Source organism: Quercus lobata, chromosome 8 (assembly GCF_001633185.2).
Source record: "Quercus lobata isolate SW786 chromosome 8, ValleyOak3.0 Primary Assembly, whole genome shotgun sequence".
Classification (NCBI taxonomy): Eukaryota; Viridiplantae; Streptophyta; class Magnoliopsida; order Fagales; family Fagaceae; genus Quercus; species Quercus lobata.
In genome coordinates, this window is record NC_044911.1 from 6,667,961 (window position 1) to 6,683,065 (window position 15,105).

Below are 15,105 nucleotides of genomic sequence, written 5' to 3' on the forward strand. Positions count from 1 at the left end.
CTTTCCTCAAAATCTACCATTCCTAAATGCTTTAAGGATCTAATTTCATCTGCAGATATGTGAACATGCCCGAGCTGGTTTCTGTATAAAAAAAGAAAAAACAAGTCTGCAGCTTAATATTCAGAGCTTATTATGCAGGGGGCCAAATAAATAAAAATAAATAAAAGGAAGGAAAACTTACTCCCCGATGTAACTTAGGATTAGGAATGCCTTTCGGAACTCAAGCTCTCACCAGGCCGCTAACTTGGCACTAACAGCACTTTCCAAACTCGAAGAGAATGAGCCTCTTAGGTACCCTTAAAATCATATAGCATTGTATGGTTTACAGTGTCAAGGAGAATTCCAGCAATGGACACTAATATGACACTGTGTGTGTGTGTGTGTGTGTGTGTGCCAGTGTTATACATGTTAAACTAGTTCACCCCCAACAAATAAAAACAGAAATTTGTTATACATGTTAAACTAGTTCACCCCCAACAAATAAAAACAGAAATTAGAACGTCCAGTAAATGGACATGTGGCGGCTCAATGAAATACAATTTGGTGAAGTCAAAGAGGCCTGGGACCATCTCTCCGGAATTGTGGATTGAGTAACTGGACGACCTGCGCCCACAAAAATATACGGTTAATTTTTTTCCCTCTGAGTCATAATATACAGTTAATTAAGTTTACTTTTGTCACATCAAAAATTTTACAACTTTTTTTTTTTTTTTAACTATTGCTGATACATGTCAAAAAATAGGGAGAGTGAAAAATAAATGTCTAGTATTATTGATTGTATGCGAATTAGATCACTATTCACTAACCAATACAAGAGATAGCGTAAGAAAATATACCTAACAAACTAACTAATTCTAACTTATTACAAAATCACATGTGGAAATTATTAAATACAATCTAGAAAATACAACCGAAAAAAAAGAAGAAAGTTAATCTAAAAATACAATTCTGAAAATATACCATATAAAAATTATTTGCTACAATCACTATATGGCTACTTGCAAGGTGGAAGAAACGAAACGTTAAAAATATTATTTAAAAAAAAAAAAAAAACTGTTGACAAGCTTTGATCAAGAGAATCTCAATTGGGGGAACTACACACCGTGGTGTGAATGCGTGAGGCAAAACAAAAAGAGATGGGCACAAAAGGAAAAGAATGAGATCATGTTGGAGAGTGATGAACAAAGATTGGTGGGGATTAGAATGCACATACACTTCATGTGCACATACACTTCATGTGCACTTCATGCACATACACTTCATGTTTCTGGATTTAGTGTGATGGGGAATTGCTGGTTTATAGTGTCTCATCCAATGCAAAGTCAGGTTGGTTTTTCAATAAAGTTTTGTTTTTTTTTTTTGTTTTAACTGTTTGGGTTGATTTTATGTAATATTATTTTTATTCTACATGATTTCAGAGATGGTTATCTGTTTTCTCTCTTTATGTCAATGAAATTAGTAATGTTAGAGTTCAACTTGGATTTGGTATTCATACTTTGTTTTTCCTCTCTTTGCTACACTTCTCTGTGTTTGATTTTTTTTTTTGTATGATTGATAAATTCATGCAATTGATTGTTCTTGGATAGAAACAGTTTTTTATTTTTGTAAGGGATAAAAACAACTTTTAGATAGAGACATCGACTTATTTGTTATTATCAGTTTCTTTAAGTATCAAAATGTCCACATTTACAAAGATCACATATATCATGTTAGTTGACCACTTGAGCTATATATAGTGACTTCTCTCTAATTGTGAACTTTGAAATGTGTATCCTAATAATGGTTTACTATATGCAGACGATTTGGTCCACGCAACCGCACCATCCACTGATGGGCATGCAGAAGATTCAGTTCGGGAAACCCCAATATCCAATAATTTAAATAAAAAACGTGGAATAACGCTAATGCAGCGAATATGGGCCCTTCCAGCGAACAAGAAACTTGTATGTGGGTTAAATGGGAGCATGCAACCGGTTGGAGAAAGCGGGCAAACATTCAAAAGGTGGTTGGGCACCTTATGCTTATGCAACAACTATTGCCCACTTATGCCAAGTAATTGGACGCATGTCGACCGCAAATGCAAAGAAGAAGCTTGGGCAGCGATAGAGGTTGTATCAAATCAAGCTACTTTTAATTGTTATGTATAGCCGTGTATGTGCTAAATGGCATTTTCAGTAGGGTGAATTTTTGCACGATGCTAACTCAATTTTTTGCATTTCAGAAAAAGTGGATCATTGACCCAGAAATTGTGAAACCGGCTAATCAAATGAACTGGGCAATGCGCTTATTAGGGGAGCTGAGAAGGAACCGAAGGAGTAAATTAAAAAAGAAATGCTACCCAAAAGATGCGTTGAAAGAAGAGGTCATTGAAAAGCAACCATCTTGGGCTGACGTGCAGGACTACCGCGCACTAGTTGACTATTGGTTTGATTCTAAAACGAAGGTTGCGCTATTTTCTTGCTTTATTATTTTTTAGTGGTAATATATGTGATGGGGTATTTGGGCCGCGTTTTAAACGCAGCCCAAGGTTGTACTAACACAAGTATATAAAATAGGTTTCTCTAACAAAAAAGAGAGTAAATAAATAGGCAGGCCTGGTGGTAAGTAGCTCATACATTGGATACAATTGTTTTCGTACCATTTATTAGGGGTGGGGCCTGACAAGCCCAAAAGAATTTTCATTTATGTCCAAATAAGTCTCTAGGCGTTCGCTCTTCAGTCTATAAGGATCAAACCAATTGAGGGCTCTTGTTGGAAGTATACAGTAGAACCCAATCGTCCTAGGAATGAGTACCAAATACTTAGGACAAGCAATATGAAACACAATAGTCCCCACCTCAAGATGACATTGCAGCCTACTTATAGATCCCTTTATTCATATACATTTTTTTCTTTTCTTTGAATCCTTTCTTCTGCTTTGTCACATAGTACAAACGAAACAAACATCCTTAAAAGAAGTGGTGTTCTGACCAATTGAATTACAATCCCAAAACACTAATCAATTTTTAGTATAAGCAAATTACATATATTTATTTAAGATGTTGTACACACACACACACACACACATATAATATATCTAATTGAAAAGCGTCACTAAGCTTCTTCATATTAGCATTTAATACATCTCACCAATTACATTGTATTTAATATTATTGGACATGTTCCATCCACTTACACACGTTCTCGCTAAATCTATTTTTGCCTACTATGATTAATACTCAATCATTCCAATTTACCAGGTTTTAAGCTGCAAATGTTGTTATTATGCCACTTTCATTTCTACAACTAGTTTAATAATTTAACCATCGAAGTCTCCTCAACCAATCATCACTAGTTGGTCTTAATTGGATTCAAGTTACTCTTTCCTAGCAAGCTATTCTTCTGCTTGATTATGAGTTACCTATGCTTGGTTCAAATCAAATTATTTATTATGACTTTATTGTAAGAACATGGTTGATTCGAATTCATGGAAATTATTTATACAGAGTACAGTGTTATAATTGATTTGTTTGTTTTAATTTGTTGGTGGGAATGTGTTCGTAGACAATAAGTGATACGAACAAGAGAAGTCGTGCAAAACAGAAGGATATAGCGAGGACAGGGCCTATAAGTTTTGCCCAAACGGCTGACAATATGGTAAGAGTAACCTACTAGCCAAGTTGTAATGCTCTACTATTTTAAATGAACTTCTGACATAATATGATACTATTTATTTATGTTGTTGCTGAAAGAACATGGTCGATTCGAATTCATGGAAATTAAAATAGATTTTGTCTGCGTGAGTTTAGCATTGAGGAAGGGCTTGCATGGAGATGACAGTAATGGTGGCAATACCCAACGATGTCGTAGGGTCCAAACTAAGCAATCCACAAATTCATTACGGCAATAATATAAACTTTTTGGTTTAGAAATAATCAATATTAAAAATTCACAAAAAAATTTCCGTACATATTGTTTGGTTGAATTAAAATTATTATGTGTGATGAATGTGAAGAGTTTGAAGAAACTAGTGTACTGATGGGGAGCACAGTGTTGGGGTAAGGAAGACTTGGCTTTTTTGCATGTTTACGACTATTAATAGACATTTCTTGTGATGTTTCTTGTTTTTGATTAGTGATTTCATTAATATTTATGTTTGTCACTTTGTTAGTGATTTATGTTTCTTGTGACCTTGTTTGTGGAAAACTAAATAGGTTGAAAGTGGACATCTTCAATACAATTGGGATGCATATATGCAGGGGGTTGTAGCCGCGTTTGAAATGTGGCTATAGACAAATTCTAAAAATAGTTAGGGGGTTATAGCCGCGTTTTAAACGTGGCTATAGGTAACAGATATAACCACATTTAAGAAACGTGGCTATAGTTGTGGCCTATAGCCGCGTTTTAAATGCGGCGAAAATGTCTTCAAAGCTGTCAACAAGGGTGCTATGGCCACACTTTTTCAAACGTTACCTCATATGAAATGACTATTTTATTAAATCAAAGGGCAAGAGTATTGGTACCAAAAACCGCTTGATAGAAAGCATTTACATGAAGAGAACAACTCGTCGTTTTGAACGTAATAAACTACATATTTACGAAATTTGTTAACATTTATATTGCATGTTATGTTCCAAATTTCATTTGCTATGTTTGGTTGTCGATTGTTGCTTCATATCACCAACATAAATTGTCACTATTGTAATGAGGCTGTTGAATATGATGTAGGCAAAAGAAAGCGGCCAAGCAGTGGAGCGTGCAGATATTTTCATAAAAGCATACTGCACGAAAGATGGGACTCCTATTAGTGATGTAGTGCTACATAAGATTGTAAGCGCTATATCAGAATCTATTTAGTTTCTAATTTGTGCGTGAAATGTTTATAGCAAATATAATATGTTATTTGGTTCTTGTATGAAAACAGGATAAAATGAAAGAAATTTTATACGACGGGGGGAAACTAAAAGGAGACCGTCGCGATGGAATTCTCTGGGCACATGATGATGCGTTCGCTCAAGTGATGGGCAAAGAACGTTCTGGACGTGTCCGTGGGGTTGGTTTTGGACCAACCCCTTCAGGAAGAAGTGGGTCGAACCTTCCATGTTTGCCTGGGCCGTCGTCCTCTGAAACGGTCCAACGGATGACTGCATTGGAAAATTCGACGAGGGACCAACTTGCTGACTCAGAGCAGAGGCATCAGGAGCAGATAGCCTCATTGCATGCACAACATAAGGAGGAAATCGCCGAAGCATTGGCTGAAGCAAAGCGGGAGTCAGATGCACGGCATGAGCAGCAACTGGCCGAAGCAATGCGCGAATCAGAAGCACGGCATCAGCAGCAGCTGGCCGAAACAAAGCAGGAAATGGCCGAAACAAAGCAGGAAATGGCCGAAACAAAGAGGAAAATGGATGAAGTATTAGCCTTCTTACAAAGCACACCAAGCAGTTTAAGATCAATTTGTCAGGTAATACGAACTTTTCCTCTAATTTAATGAAACTTGTGTGTTTATGGTTAATACATTATTATGTGCTGCTAATAGAATGTATATAATATATTCAGGATAGCGCTGCTACATCATAGGCAGGACTCTTCGTGTATGATTGTTCGGATATTCGGAATATTGTAGTATTGTAACTTCGTGGATATTTAAAATATTGTAATGTTGTTACTTTGTGGATATTCAAAATATTGTAAACATGATTGTAAACATTTAGAGATATTTTGTTGACAGGTTTGAGAAAATATGTGAAAGGATATTTTGTTGAAAACTCTTGCTTGAGGAAATTTTTGTTGCATGCAGCAAGCTGTAAAGAATGCAGGAAAACTCCTCTGCCCAGGAAAAGGGAAAAAAAAAAAAAAAAAACTATAGCCACGTTTAAAACGCGGCTATAGGTAAATTCTAAATGGGGTTCGGGGGTCTTAGGCCGCGATTGGAACGCAGCTCAAGACTTTATCCTTAGGCCGCGTTTTAAACGCAGCCGAAGGTTGGACCTTAGGCCACGGTTCAAACGCGGCTTAAAGAGGCGTAGAGGCCCTCACCATGGAGGGTATAGCCACACTTATTAAACGCGGCCTAATGCACCATCCTTAGGCCGCGTTTAAAACGTGGCCTAAGGTCCTTACTTGGGCTGCGTTTTAAACGCGGCCCAAGACTTAATCCTTAGGCCGCGTTTTAAACGCAGCCGAAGGTTGGACCTTAGGCCACGGTTAAAACGCGGCTTAAAGAAGTGTAGAGGCCCTCACCATGGAGGGTATAGCCACACTTATTAAGCGCGGCCTAATGTGCCCTCCTTAGGCCGCGTTTAAAACGTGGCCTAAGGTCCTAACTTGGGCTGCGTTTTAAACGCGGCCTCATGGTAAGGTCTTCGGCTGCGTTTAAAACGCGGCCATAGACTTGCGCCTTAGGCCGCGTTTTAAACGTGGCCATAGGACATGACCTGGAGCCGCGGTTAAAAAGTGCGGCCATAGGACCATTAGTCCTATTGTCACGGGTTTTAGGCCACGTTCTTAACCGCGGCCTAAAAAAACGCGGCTATAAGCTAGAGCCACGTTTTTTTTGCATATAGCCGCGTTTTAAAAACGCGGCCAGAGGACATTTTTTTTGTAGTGACGGGATGCATCAAGGTAGAAATCGGGCTTGAAGTTTCTGCACCTGCACTACTAACGTTCTGGAATGATCCTTTGCCTGAAATTCTAATATGCGTATCTGATGTGGTTTATTTTTGGAAGCCTCTAGATCTGATGCACGAAATTTCCAGTAGAAAAACACCACTTTCCTAGTTGTATTAGGACTTTGTTTTATTTTTAATATTTTTTCTTAATTAGTTAGATTTGGATATTATTATTGAGAATATTTTTAGGAGATTTTGTAGGCTTGGGAAAGGGGGAATGAACATGTAAAAGGGGGAGGAGAAATTAGAATTAGACATACACACACGCCTCTCTCTCCCCTCTTCTCTGATTTTTTCCTTTGAGTTTTCATCATGGCCTTGCGTGGCTAAACTTTTATACTTGGTCAAAGGAAACTGAAGCCTCAGAATCAATAAAACTGTGAGATCTAATTTTTTTTTTATTGTTTGATTTATGCTTTGAATATCGGATGTTCTTTTGTACTTATTTTCATGATTGTCTCGTTTAATTACTAGGAGGCCACTAGTTTATTATTCATTGCAATCTATCGCTAGGTTAGATATCAAATCCGTAATTGTTTGATCTCTCTAACTTGTGAAACAACCAAGATTTAATGATTTGCTGCGTCAGAAATTATTAGATCTTAGGAAGAATGCTCGACTAAATTAAATGCAACCGCTTGTGTTCGTGTTGTTTAGTTTCATCGATCTCTCTAATTCTTAAGGTTGCTACTAGATTAAACCTTTAGCGCTTGTCTTGGGTTGTTTAATAGTTAGGGTCTATTAGATCGCTTGTTTTCTAATTAACTATGACTAAGGAGAGATAGAAAAATAGTTCCAATGGTGAATATTCAAAGTGTGAATTGATATATACTTGCATTGATGATTAGTTGTAAAATTCCGATGGTGGATGTTGATTTAGACCAAGGTTTGTTCTTTTAATTGATTTTAATACTTTAATTTGAATTGTTCCTTAGTTGTTTTTTTTTCTTAAAATTGTTTTCATTATACTCAAACACCCTCCCCCCCTTGTTCACGTAACATAAAACTAGGCTAGATACTCTCTGTGAGAACGATCTTTACTCGCACCACTACATATATTTTTAGGAGTATAGGTTTTAACCCACTTGGCAATTATCAAAGATTTGTTTTGTGGTTGGGGGTGGCTAATGACTATTCCTGTAGCAGACATAATCATATTCAAATCAAGTTAATGAAAGACTGTATAGATATGTTTTGTATGAGGAGAGTTTACTTGGCCCCTCTAACAGGGATGGCAATGGGGAGGGGCCAAGTCGAAAAATGGGGTATTTGTTCCCGCCCCGCAAGGTTTTGTCTTGCCCCATCTCCACCTTGCCCCGCCTGACGGGGGAAATTTTCTCACCCCTTCTCCACCCATTAGGACTCGTGAAGCCCCATCTCATCCTGTAAAACTCTATTTTTTGTTAACTTGCCCTACAACTAGTGCAATTTTTTAGGAGTGTAGGTTTTAACCCACTTGGCAATTACCAAAGATTTGTTTTGTGGTTGGGGGTAGCTAATGACTATTCTTGTAGTGGACATAATCATATTCAAATCGAGTTAACGAAAGACTGTATAGATATGTTTTGTATGAGGAGAGTTTACTTGGCCCCTCCAACAGGGATGGCAATAGGGAGGGGCCAGGCCGAAAAATGGGGTATTTGTTCCCGCCCAACAAGATTTTGTCTTACCCCATCTCTACCCTACCCCGCCTGACGAGGAAAATTTTCTCACCCCTTCTCCGCCCCTTGGGACTCGCAAAGCCCCGTCTCATCCTGTAAAACTCTATTTTTTGTTAACTTGCCCTATAACTAGTGCAATTTTTTTAATAAAACCTATTTCATTAATAAAAGTATACTTGAAATTATAACTAAATTCATTCCATCAAATCAAATCAATTTTTAGAAAAAATTGAATAATATATCCAAGTGTTTAACAAGATAATCATAAAAATAAAAAAATCTCATAGTATAACACATAATAAAATAAAGGTAGAGAACCACATTTGGTAGAATAAAATAAGTTAATATTGATATGTTTGTTTAAATAGAAGGGTTCTAGGAGTATGAAAAATTTACAATTATAACTCTTAGCAATGCAGGGTGAGTCGGGACGGGGAGGGGCGGGGTGGGTCTAAAAAGTCTAAACCCATCCCCGCTTTGCCCCATGGTACGGGGCTAAAATCATGCCCCATTCCTGCCCCACCACCTTTGTGGGGCGGGGAAGACATGCGTGGAACGAAGTAGGGAGGTACGGGGAAAAATTGTCATTCTTATCTTCCAACACAGCTCACATTTTCCTCCTTTCTTGCGTACTAAAAATGAAAATAAGTCTCATATAACGCCCAACAACCCAAACAAACAAAGACCAAACTGAACATCAAGGCTGCCAGACTTCAAACCCATTTCTCTTTCTCAATCTCAAATGGTTTGGCTGATCTATTTCTCCACCTTCATTTTCTCCTTTCTAGCTCTTTCATCTGCCAATGATGCCGCAGTCATGGCCAAGCTCCTAGCCTCCTTTAGCACCGCCCCAAACAGCTGGTCTAACAGCACACACTACTGCAAGTGGCCAAACGTTAGCTGCAAAGGAAGCAGTGTCACCGAAATCCGATTAATTTCTCAGTCTCTCTCAGGGACTCTTCCTTCGGATCTTGGCACTCTCACCCTACTTGAGTCTCTCTCTCCAACAAAACTCTCTCTATGGACCAATCCCCTCATTTTTATTAAAGCAATCAATACATTTAACGTGCAACTTTCCAAGCATATTGTTATATTTTAAACACTTTTATATTTTATTTATTTTCTAAATTTATCCTGATTAATCAAATTATTGAAAAAAAATCATGAAGAAAAATAAAAAATATGAAAAAACTTTGAGCGCAACTAAGTAAATTAATCTAGAAATGATAAACAAATTACAATTTACATTTACATTTTATTTTGCATGATATAGTATTATTTTACATATATATTATTCATACATTTTAACATTTTTATGATTAATTCCATTCATGTCTTTTAATTTTTCCCAGTCTCCAAACTGAAATTTTGACTCTACCACTATATACGTATAGTCAACCTTGACTAATCTATTGATGATCAATAGACGACCTTACAATTTGAGGCTAGGGCTTGTTGTTGTTGTACAATCTTTTCTCTTCATGTGCTTGTATCATACCAAGTATGTTGACACCAATTAATGTTCACCATGGATAATTATTTTCTAGTTAAATGTCACTAGTTGAACCATTGCAAGTTAGCTTGATGAGTTCCTTTCCTTGTCAACAGCTACAGGAGCAATGACCATCAAAGCAAATGTATATATATGCATTTGGAGTGATTTTGATGCAGCTAATTACTGGAAGAAATGCTATAGATGACACTCTGCCAGATGAGGACCCTCATCTGGTAACATGGTTCTGTAGTATTCTAAACAACAAGGAGAGCATTGCCATGGCCATTGACCAAACTATTAACCCTGATGAGGAGACCATGGAGAGCATATACAAAGTGGTTGAACTGGCAGGACATTGCACTACTCCCAAGCCATACCAAAGACCGGATATGGGGTATGTAGTCAACATCTTAAGTCCTCTTATAGGGCATTGGAAACTTGCATGTCCTAACACTTCAAATGGAGTTGAGGACATCTATAGCTTTGACCAAAGCATGAGCCTTCCTCAAGATCCACAAAGATGGCAAACGATGTAGAATCGACAACTCTAGTCCAATCGTCTGTAAACATATTAAATTCTTTGTGAAAGAGACAAAAATATGTTTTTCTTTGTGTTTTTAATCTTTGTGCAAGTAATTTTTACGTGTGGAGAGTGAATTAATATAGTTTCTCTGTGAGAGCTGAGAATCCGAACTTTTATATTTTGCATTGCAAGAATTTTCGTTAGATGCTTGGCTAACAAAGGTCATACAAAATGTCTCGGTAGACACTAGGTCAGTTGAGATTCTCAAACATGTATTTTAATAATAGACAAAACTTAGGTACAATACTTTAGGTGTTGTTCCTTAAGTTTCCCTTTTAAAATTTAGCCATATGGCTATTTAACTAAAAAATACACTTCATCTCATGAGAAAAAATCTATATGACAGAATTTTAAAAGGGGAACCTAAGGAATAGCACCTAAGCTCTATACCTAAGTCTTGCTGTTTAATGATTTGGCCTTTAATTTTCTTTCTCATGGTCATCTGAAACTAAACCTATCTCTTTCACACTCTTTCAAATTTCAATTTAACCATAACTTTGATTCCAACATCTTTCACTCATCAAATTAAGGTAATCTCATGATATTTTCTTGCATTTACATAATAAAATCACGTAGATTCATATCTAGGTTTATGGATTGAGGTTTTTATAAGTTTTGAAATTGTGCTTCTTTTTTTTTTTTTTTTTTTCAATTGCTTTTTGTCAAATGTTTGTACATAATGGGGTTGTTCACCTTCGGTGCCATTGAGGCCATGTGAGTGTAAATTTTGGACATTTTTATGCGTGATCCTTCACTTAATCTATGGTTGTTTTCATGTTGTATACCATATTTTCAACATGTGTGAGTGACATTTTATTGTGTAACCATCATTTGAGTGACGTGATTGATTTATAAACCTTGTGATTGGCCTTAATGGATTTTTGTCATGTATTCATGTTCATTTCATTTAGATTGCATCCATTTAGTGAAGCGTCACATGCATATTCAAACCCTTAAGTCGTGTGTTGATCCACTTTGCATTTCTTTCTTATTTCATTTAGGATCATGAATTCTAAGGGGTCTCGGACTAGTTCCTCCCCAAAGATGCTTTTTATTCCACCATACCGTAAAATAAATTTTAGATTTTTTTTTTTTTGAGGGGAAATTAATTTTAGATATGATAAAATCAATAGGTGGAATTAGTGTTGAAAATAATATAACCTTATCTTGGCAAATGGAAAATATTATCATATCAAGTTTTTCCACTTCATGCACCATGTAGGGTTGATATGCACCTTCAAAATCTTTTTGAGCCTTCTCTACATAAAGTAGTGGGTAATTTTCATTCTCTAGGAAAAGCAACATACTTGACCCTTTAACAAGTGTATTTAGTGGTGGGATATGTAGAACCTAGTTTGTGTTTGGTTTAGATTATTATTTGACTCAATATAAAAGTGCTATGGTTTTAGTGGGAAATATTCTGAGACCTAGTCCATGAAGCGATTGCTTGAGCTGATAGGCCATGTTGTTTTGAGATAAACACTATATTGTCATATCTTATATATGTTTTTTTTTGGAAATATTAAATCACTATAACTCCGTAAATGTAGACAAATTGCTAAATTACGTAATTTCTTGTTTCATCTAATTTCCTTATGTGTGTATTATTTTTATCTATTTTTCATTTCTCACAAATCTAAGAATTTGTGTAAATTCCCAACATGAAGTCTACTATACATGGTTCAGGTATTCCAACTCATTGTTTAGACATTGTGGTATATTTTTCTTGGGGCAAATTACAACATACCAATATGTGGCTTAAACAAAATTTAAATTGCCTACTTATGATTTGAAATTTAACACTTTACTCACTTGAGACCCATTAGAAACATAACAAAACCAAAGGAAACAAGATCAAAGAGTTGAATTTGTAAAAATCATAAAAACTTTGTTCAAGAACTTTCAATTTGGAATCAAGTTTAAATGATGTTGCATGTTTGGTTCTTCAGTTGGAAACAATTTATTTTTCTTTACTACCAAAGCCCCGTGGGTCCAACCCCTTCCACACTATTCTCCTTTGTGGCCTCATATTATAAGCCCAACGCTATAATATTGTAAGGTTAGAACTTAGAAGTGAGAAATAGTTCTCTTCATAAATTTGTCTATTTGAATAGGAAGATATCTAGGTAGTCCAATTTGTTCGAATACAAATATAAGGTTTTTTTTTTTTTTTTTGATAACAACAAAAGTAGAAATTATTCACTTCAGGAGGACCAAATCTCATGTGGGTCTTAGTTTGTATTCCTATTGGTCTTTTTTGAATTTTGCAACACTATGTAGAGTGTTAACACGGGCAGGATCCTAATCTTAGTTCTATTTATTTTGAGTGATAGATGTGGGCAACATTCATAAATTATCTCCTTTATATATATATATATATATATATATATAAACAGGTATATGATAATTTTCATGATTTTATTAATAAATTATCTTTTCTTTAATGGTTAAAAAGATTTAATTGGAGGCGCATCCTCCCACCTTTGTAAGAAACAATGAAAATTGTGAGAAAAAAAATTAATTAGATTATGTTGTGGACAAAGACAGTAAGTTTGCATACAGTTCTTTCTTGGACTAAATTTATAAACCAAAATAATAATCAAATCAGTTCTAGGTTGTGAAACTTTGACAAACAGAAGTATGAAATGCACAAAATGGTAGCACAACTCATGGTGCAGTGTAGTGCATCATGTTGGCCACAAAAAATAAATCTGCAATAGAAAATTAATAGTTTCAGTAAACCAAAAAATAAAAAAAATAAAACAATAGTAATGTGGCCGATGATATGGCTCAACAGGAGCGTAACAACAATGATTGCTACATTTTAGCTTTTAGATATATATAGATGACAACAATGATTATGATTTTGATTTTAAGGTCGAATGTTGTTGATTTGTAGGTTTTGTAAATAATGTGATTCACTGTGAGTGTTTGGGATATGTATTTTGTTTTAGAATTAAAGAAAGAGAGAAACACATTCTATATTAACTTTTATTCTATAATGTTCCTGCAAAGTTTTTTTTTTTTTTTTTTTTTTTAATTTCTTATTACTCCGATTGAATAATTGTAATAGATATGTGTGTGCAATTTATAATTATTATTTTTTTTTTTATGTTGAACACATTTCTAATAAAGTTCTATAACAATTATGCTATATAATACATATATAACATTTTCCAAAACTATCTTATATCAAATATTACAACGTTATCCTACTAGAAGCTTAAGTATTACTGTTTTTAGTACTTTTTTCAAGGGTTGAAAGAAAAAAAAATGGTAGTGATCATACATAAGGTAGTTAATTCCATACCGCACCGGCCGGTACAATTGGAATTTATCGTACCAGTGCCTATGCTAGTACAGAAACAAGGTAGTTTCGTTCTGGAAAATATATTGGCCTTACTGGGTCGTTTCGGCTGTATCGGAGACTTATATCGAATTTTGGCTGGTAAATTCACACCATATCGAAAAAAGAAAAGTGTTTCTTTCTCACTCTCACCTTCCACCGGCAATGATCTCTACATTCTTGACCTTAAGTCGGGGCATGGACTGATTTTGGCTGTTGCTACTTCATCTTCATCTTCTTCTCCCCTATCTCTCTCTCTCTCTCTCTCTCTCTCTCTCTCTCTCCATCTAACTTTCTCTTTCTCTCTCTCTTTCTCGGTTTTTCTAACCTCTCAAATGATATTTACCACGCCCAAGAAATAGACTTTACAGCTAGCATGCTTTAAAAACTCTTCAAATTGATATTTACTGATAGTTGTTACTTTATAGCTAGCATTTTTTGACTTTTGCTACCAAATGAATTGAAATTTTAAAAGTCCCACGTGTGGCAGATTAGTTCTTATTTTTAATATAATATAATATTAATTTGATTGTTATTATTTTTTAATAAGTGTATCTATTATTTTTTATTGAGCTTGGATTAGAATTACAGGTTAAGAATTGAGTCATTGACAATATGGTTATATAACTTTGTTAGGTTCTAAAGTCTTAGGATTTTATGTATTTAGAACTCTAATTTGTATTGTTGGCAAACCATGATCAAAACAATGTGCTTAGAAGTGTTTTAGACTAGCTCAAAGTTGTGCATTTATGTAAAGTTGGAATCGAGTTAAAGCAAGAAAGCATTGTGCCTTTCGACCTGGCTCAATCGATCGAAAGACAGGCTCGATCGATCGAAGCTCGGGTAGAATGATTTTCTGTAGACTTTTCCAACTCAGCCCTAAGTGTTTTAAAACGTTTCTAGGGTTTCTTATTTGTCCTAAGTATAAAAGGCAAACCCTAGCCACGTTTTAGTGTTGCTCATTATTGCGGTTTGTGTAAATCTCTTGTGAGATCTAGACGAGCTTTCCTTTACACAAACTTAGGGTTTTCAAGGAGAAGATTTATCTACGCCTTGATGATCAATTCAGTTGTTGCCATTGAAACTTAAAGAAAACACAAGCAGGTGTGCTTGTATCTGGTGGTGAATCCAAGAAAGAAGGAGTCCGTAGATTCGGAGCTTGCACATGGTTGTGTCAGTAAGTTCTACTGGTTGGTAGCAATAAGAAGTCAAGCGTGGGGGCTTGTAAGTCTTATTGTATGAACTTCGATTCTTTCTAATGGATTTGCTTTTTACCTTAAGGATAGCTAGGTTAAATCTTTCCCAGGTTTTTTACCGGTTTGGTTTTCCTGGGTTATCATATCGTTGTGTTATTTATTTTTCCGCTGCTT

General features: G+C 35.7%; 2 protein-coding genes across 2 annotated transcripts; both read left to right on the forward strand.

Annotated features, from left to right (window-relative positions):
• Positions 1-3,551: 3,551 nt before the first annotated feature.
• On the forward strand, positions 3,552-5,725 carry LOC115955248. Its single transcript, XM_031073322.1, has 4 exons — positions 3,552-3,636; positions 4,708-4,809; positions 4,904-5,443; positions 5,539-5,725. Exons 1-4 carry the CDS (start codon positions 3,634-3,636, stop codon positions 5,557-5,559), a joined length of 666 nt encoding a protein of 221 aa, XP_030929182.1. The 5' UTR covers positions 3,552-3,633; the 3' UTR covers positions 5,560-5,725.
• A 4,221-nt stretch (positions 5,726-9,946) lies between these two features.
• LOC115956232 (receptor-like kinase TMK4) lies at positions 9,947-10,342 on the forward strand. Its single transcript, XM_031074668.1, has one exon. The coding sequence runs from the start codon at positions 9,947-9,949 to the stop codon at positions 10,340-10,342; it is 396 nt and encodes a 131-aa protein (XP_030930528.1).
• The last annotated feature ends 4,763 nt before the right edge of the window (positions 10,343-15,105 follow it).

Excerpts from the sequence above, each read along its gene's own strand:
- LOC115955248 (XM_031073322.1), top strand. Across the intron at positions 4,810-4,903 it reads ATGTAGTGCTACATAAGATT|GATAAAATGAAAGAAATTTT; the intron begins GTAAGCGCTATA and ends GTATGAAAACAG. Across the intron at positions 5,444-5,538 it reads GTTTAAGATCAATTTGTCAG|GATAGCGCTGCTACATCATA; the intron begins GTAATACGAACT and ends TAATATATTCAG.
- LOC115956232 (XM_031074668.1), top strand. The coding sequence starts at position 9,947 with ATGTATATATATGCATTTGGAGTGATTTTGATGCAGCTAATTACTGGA.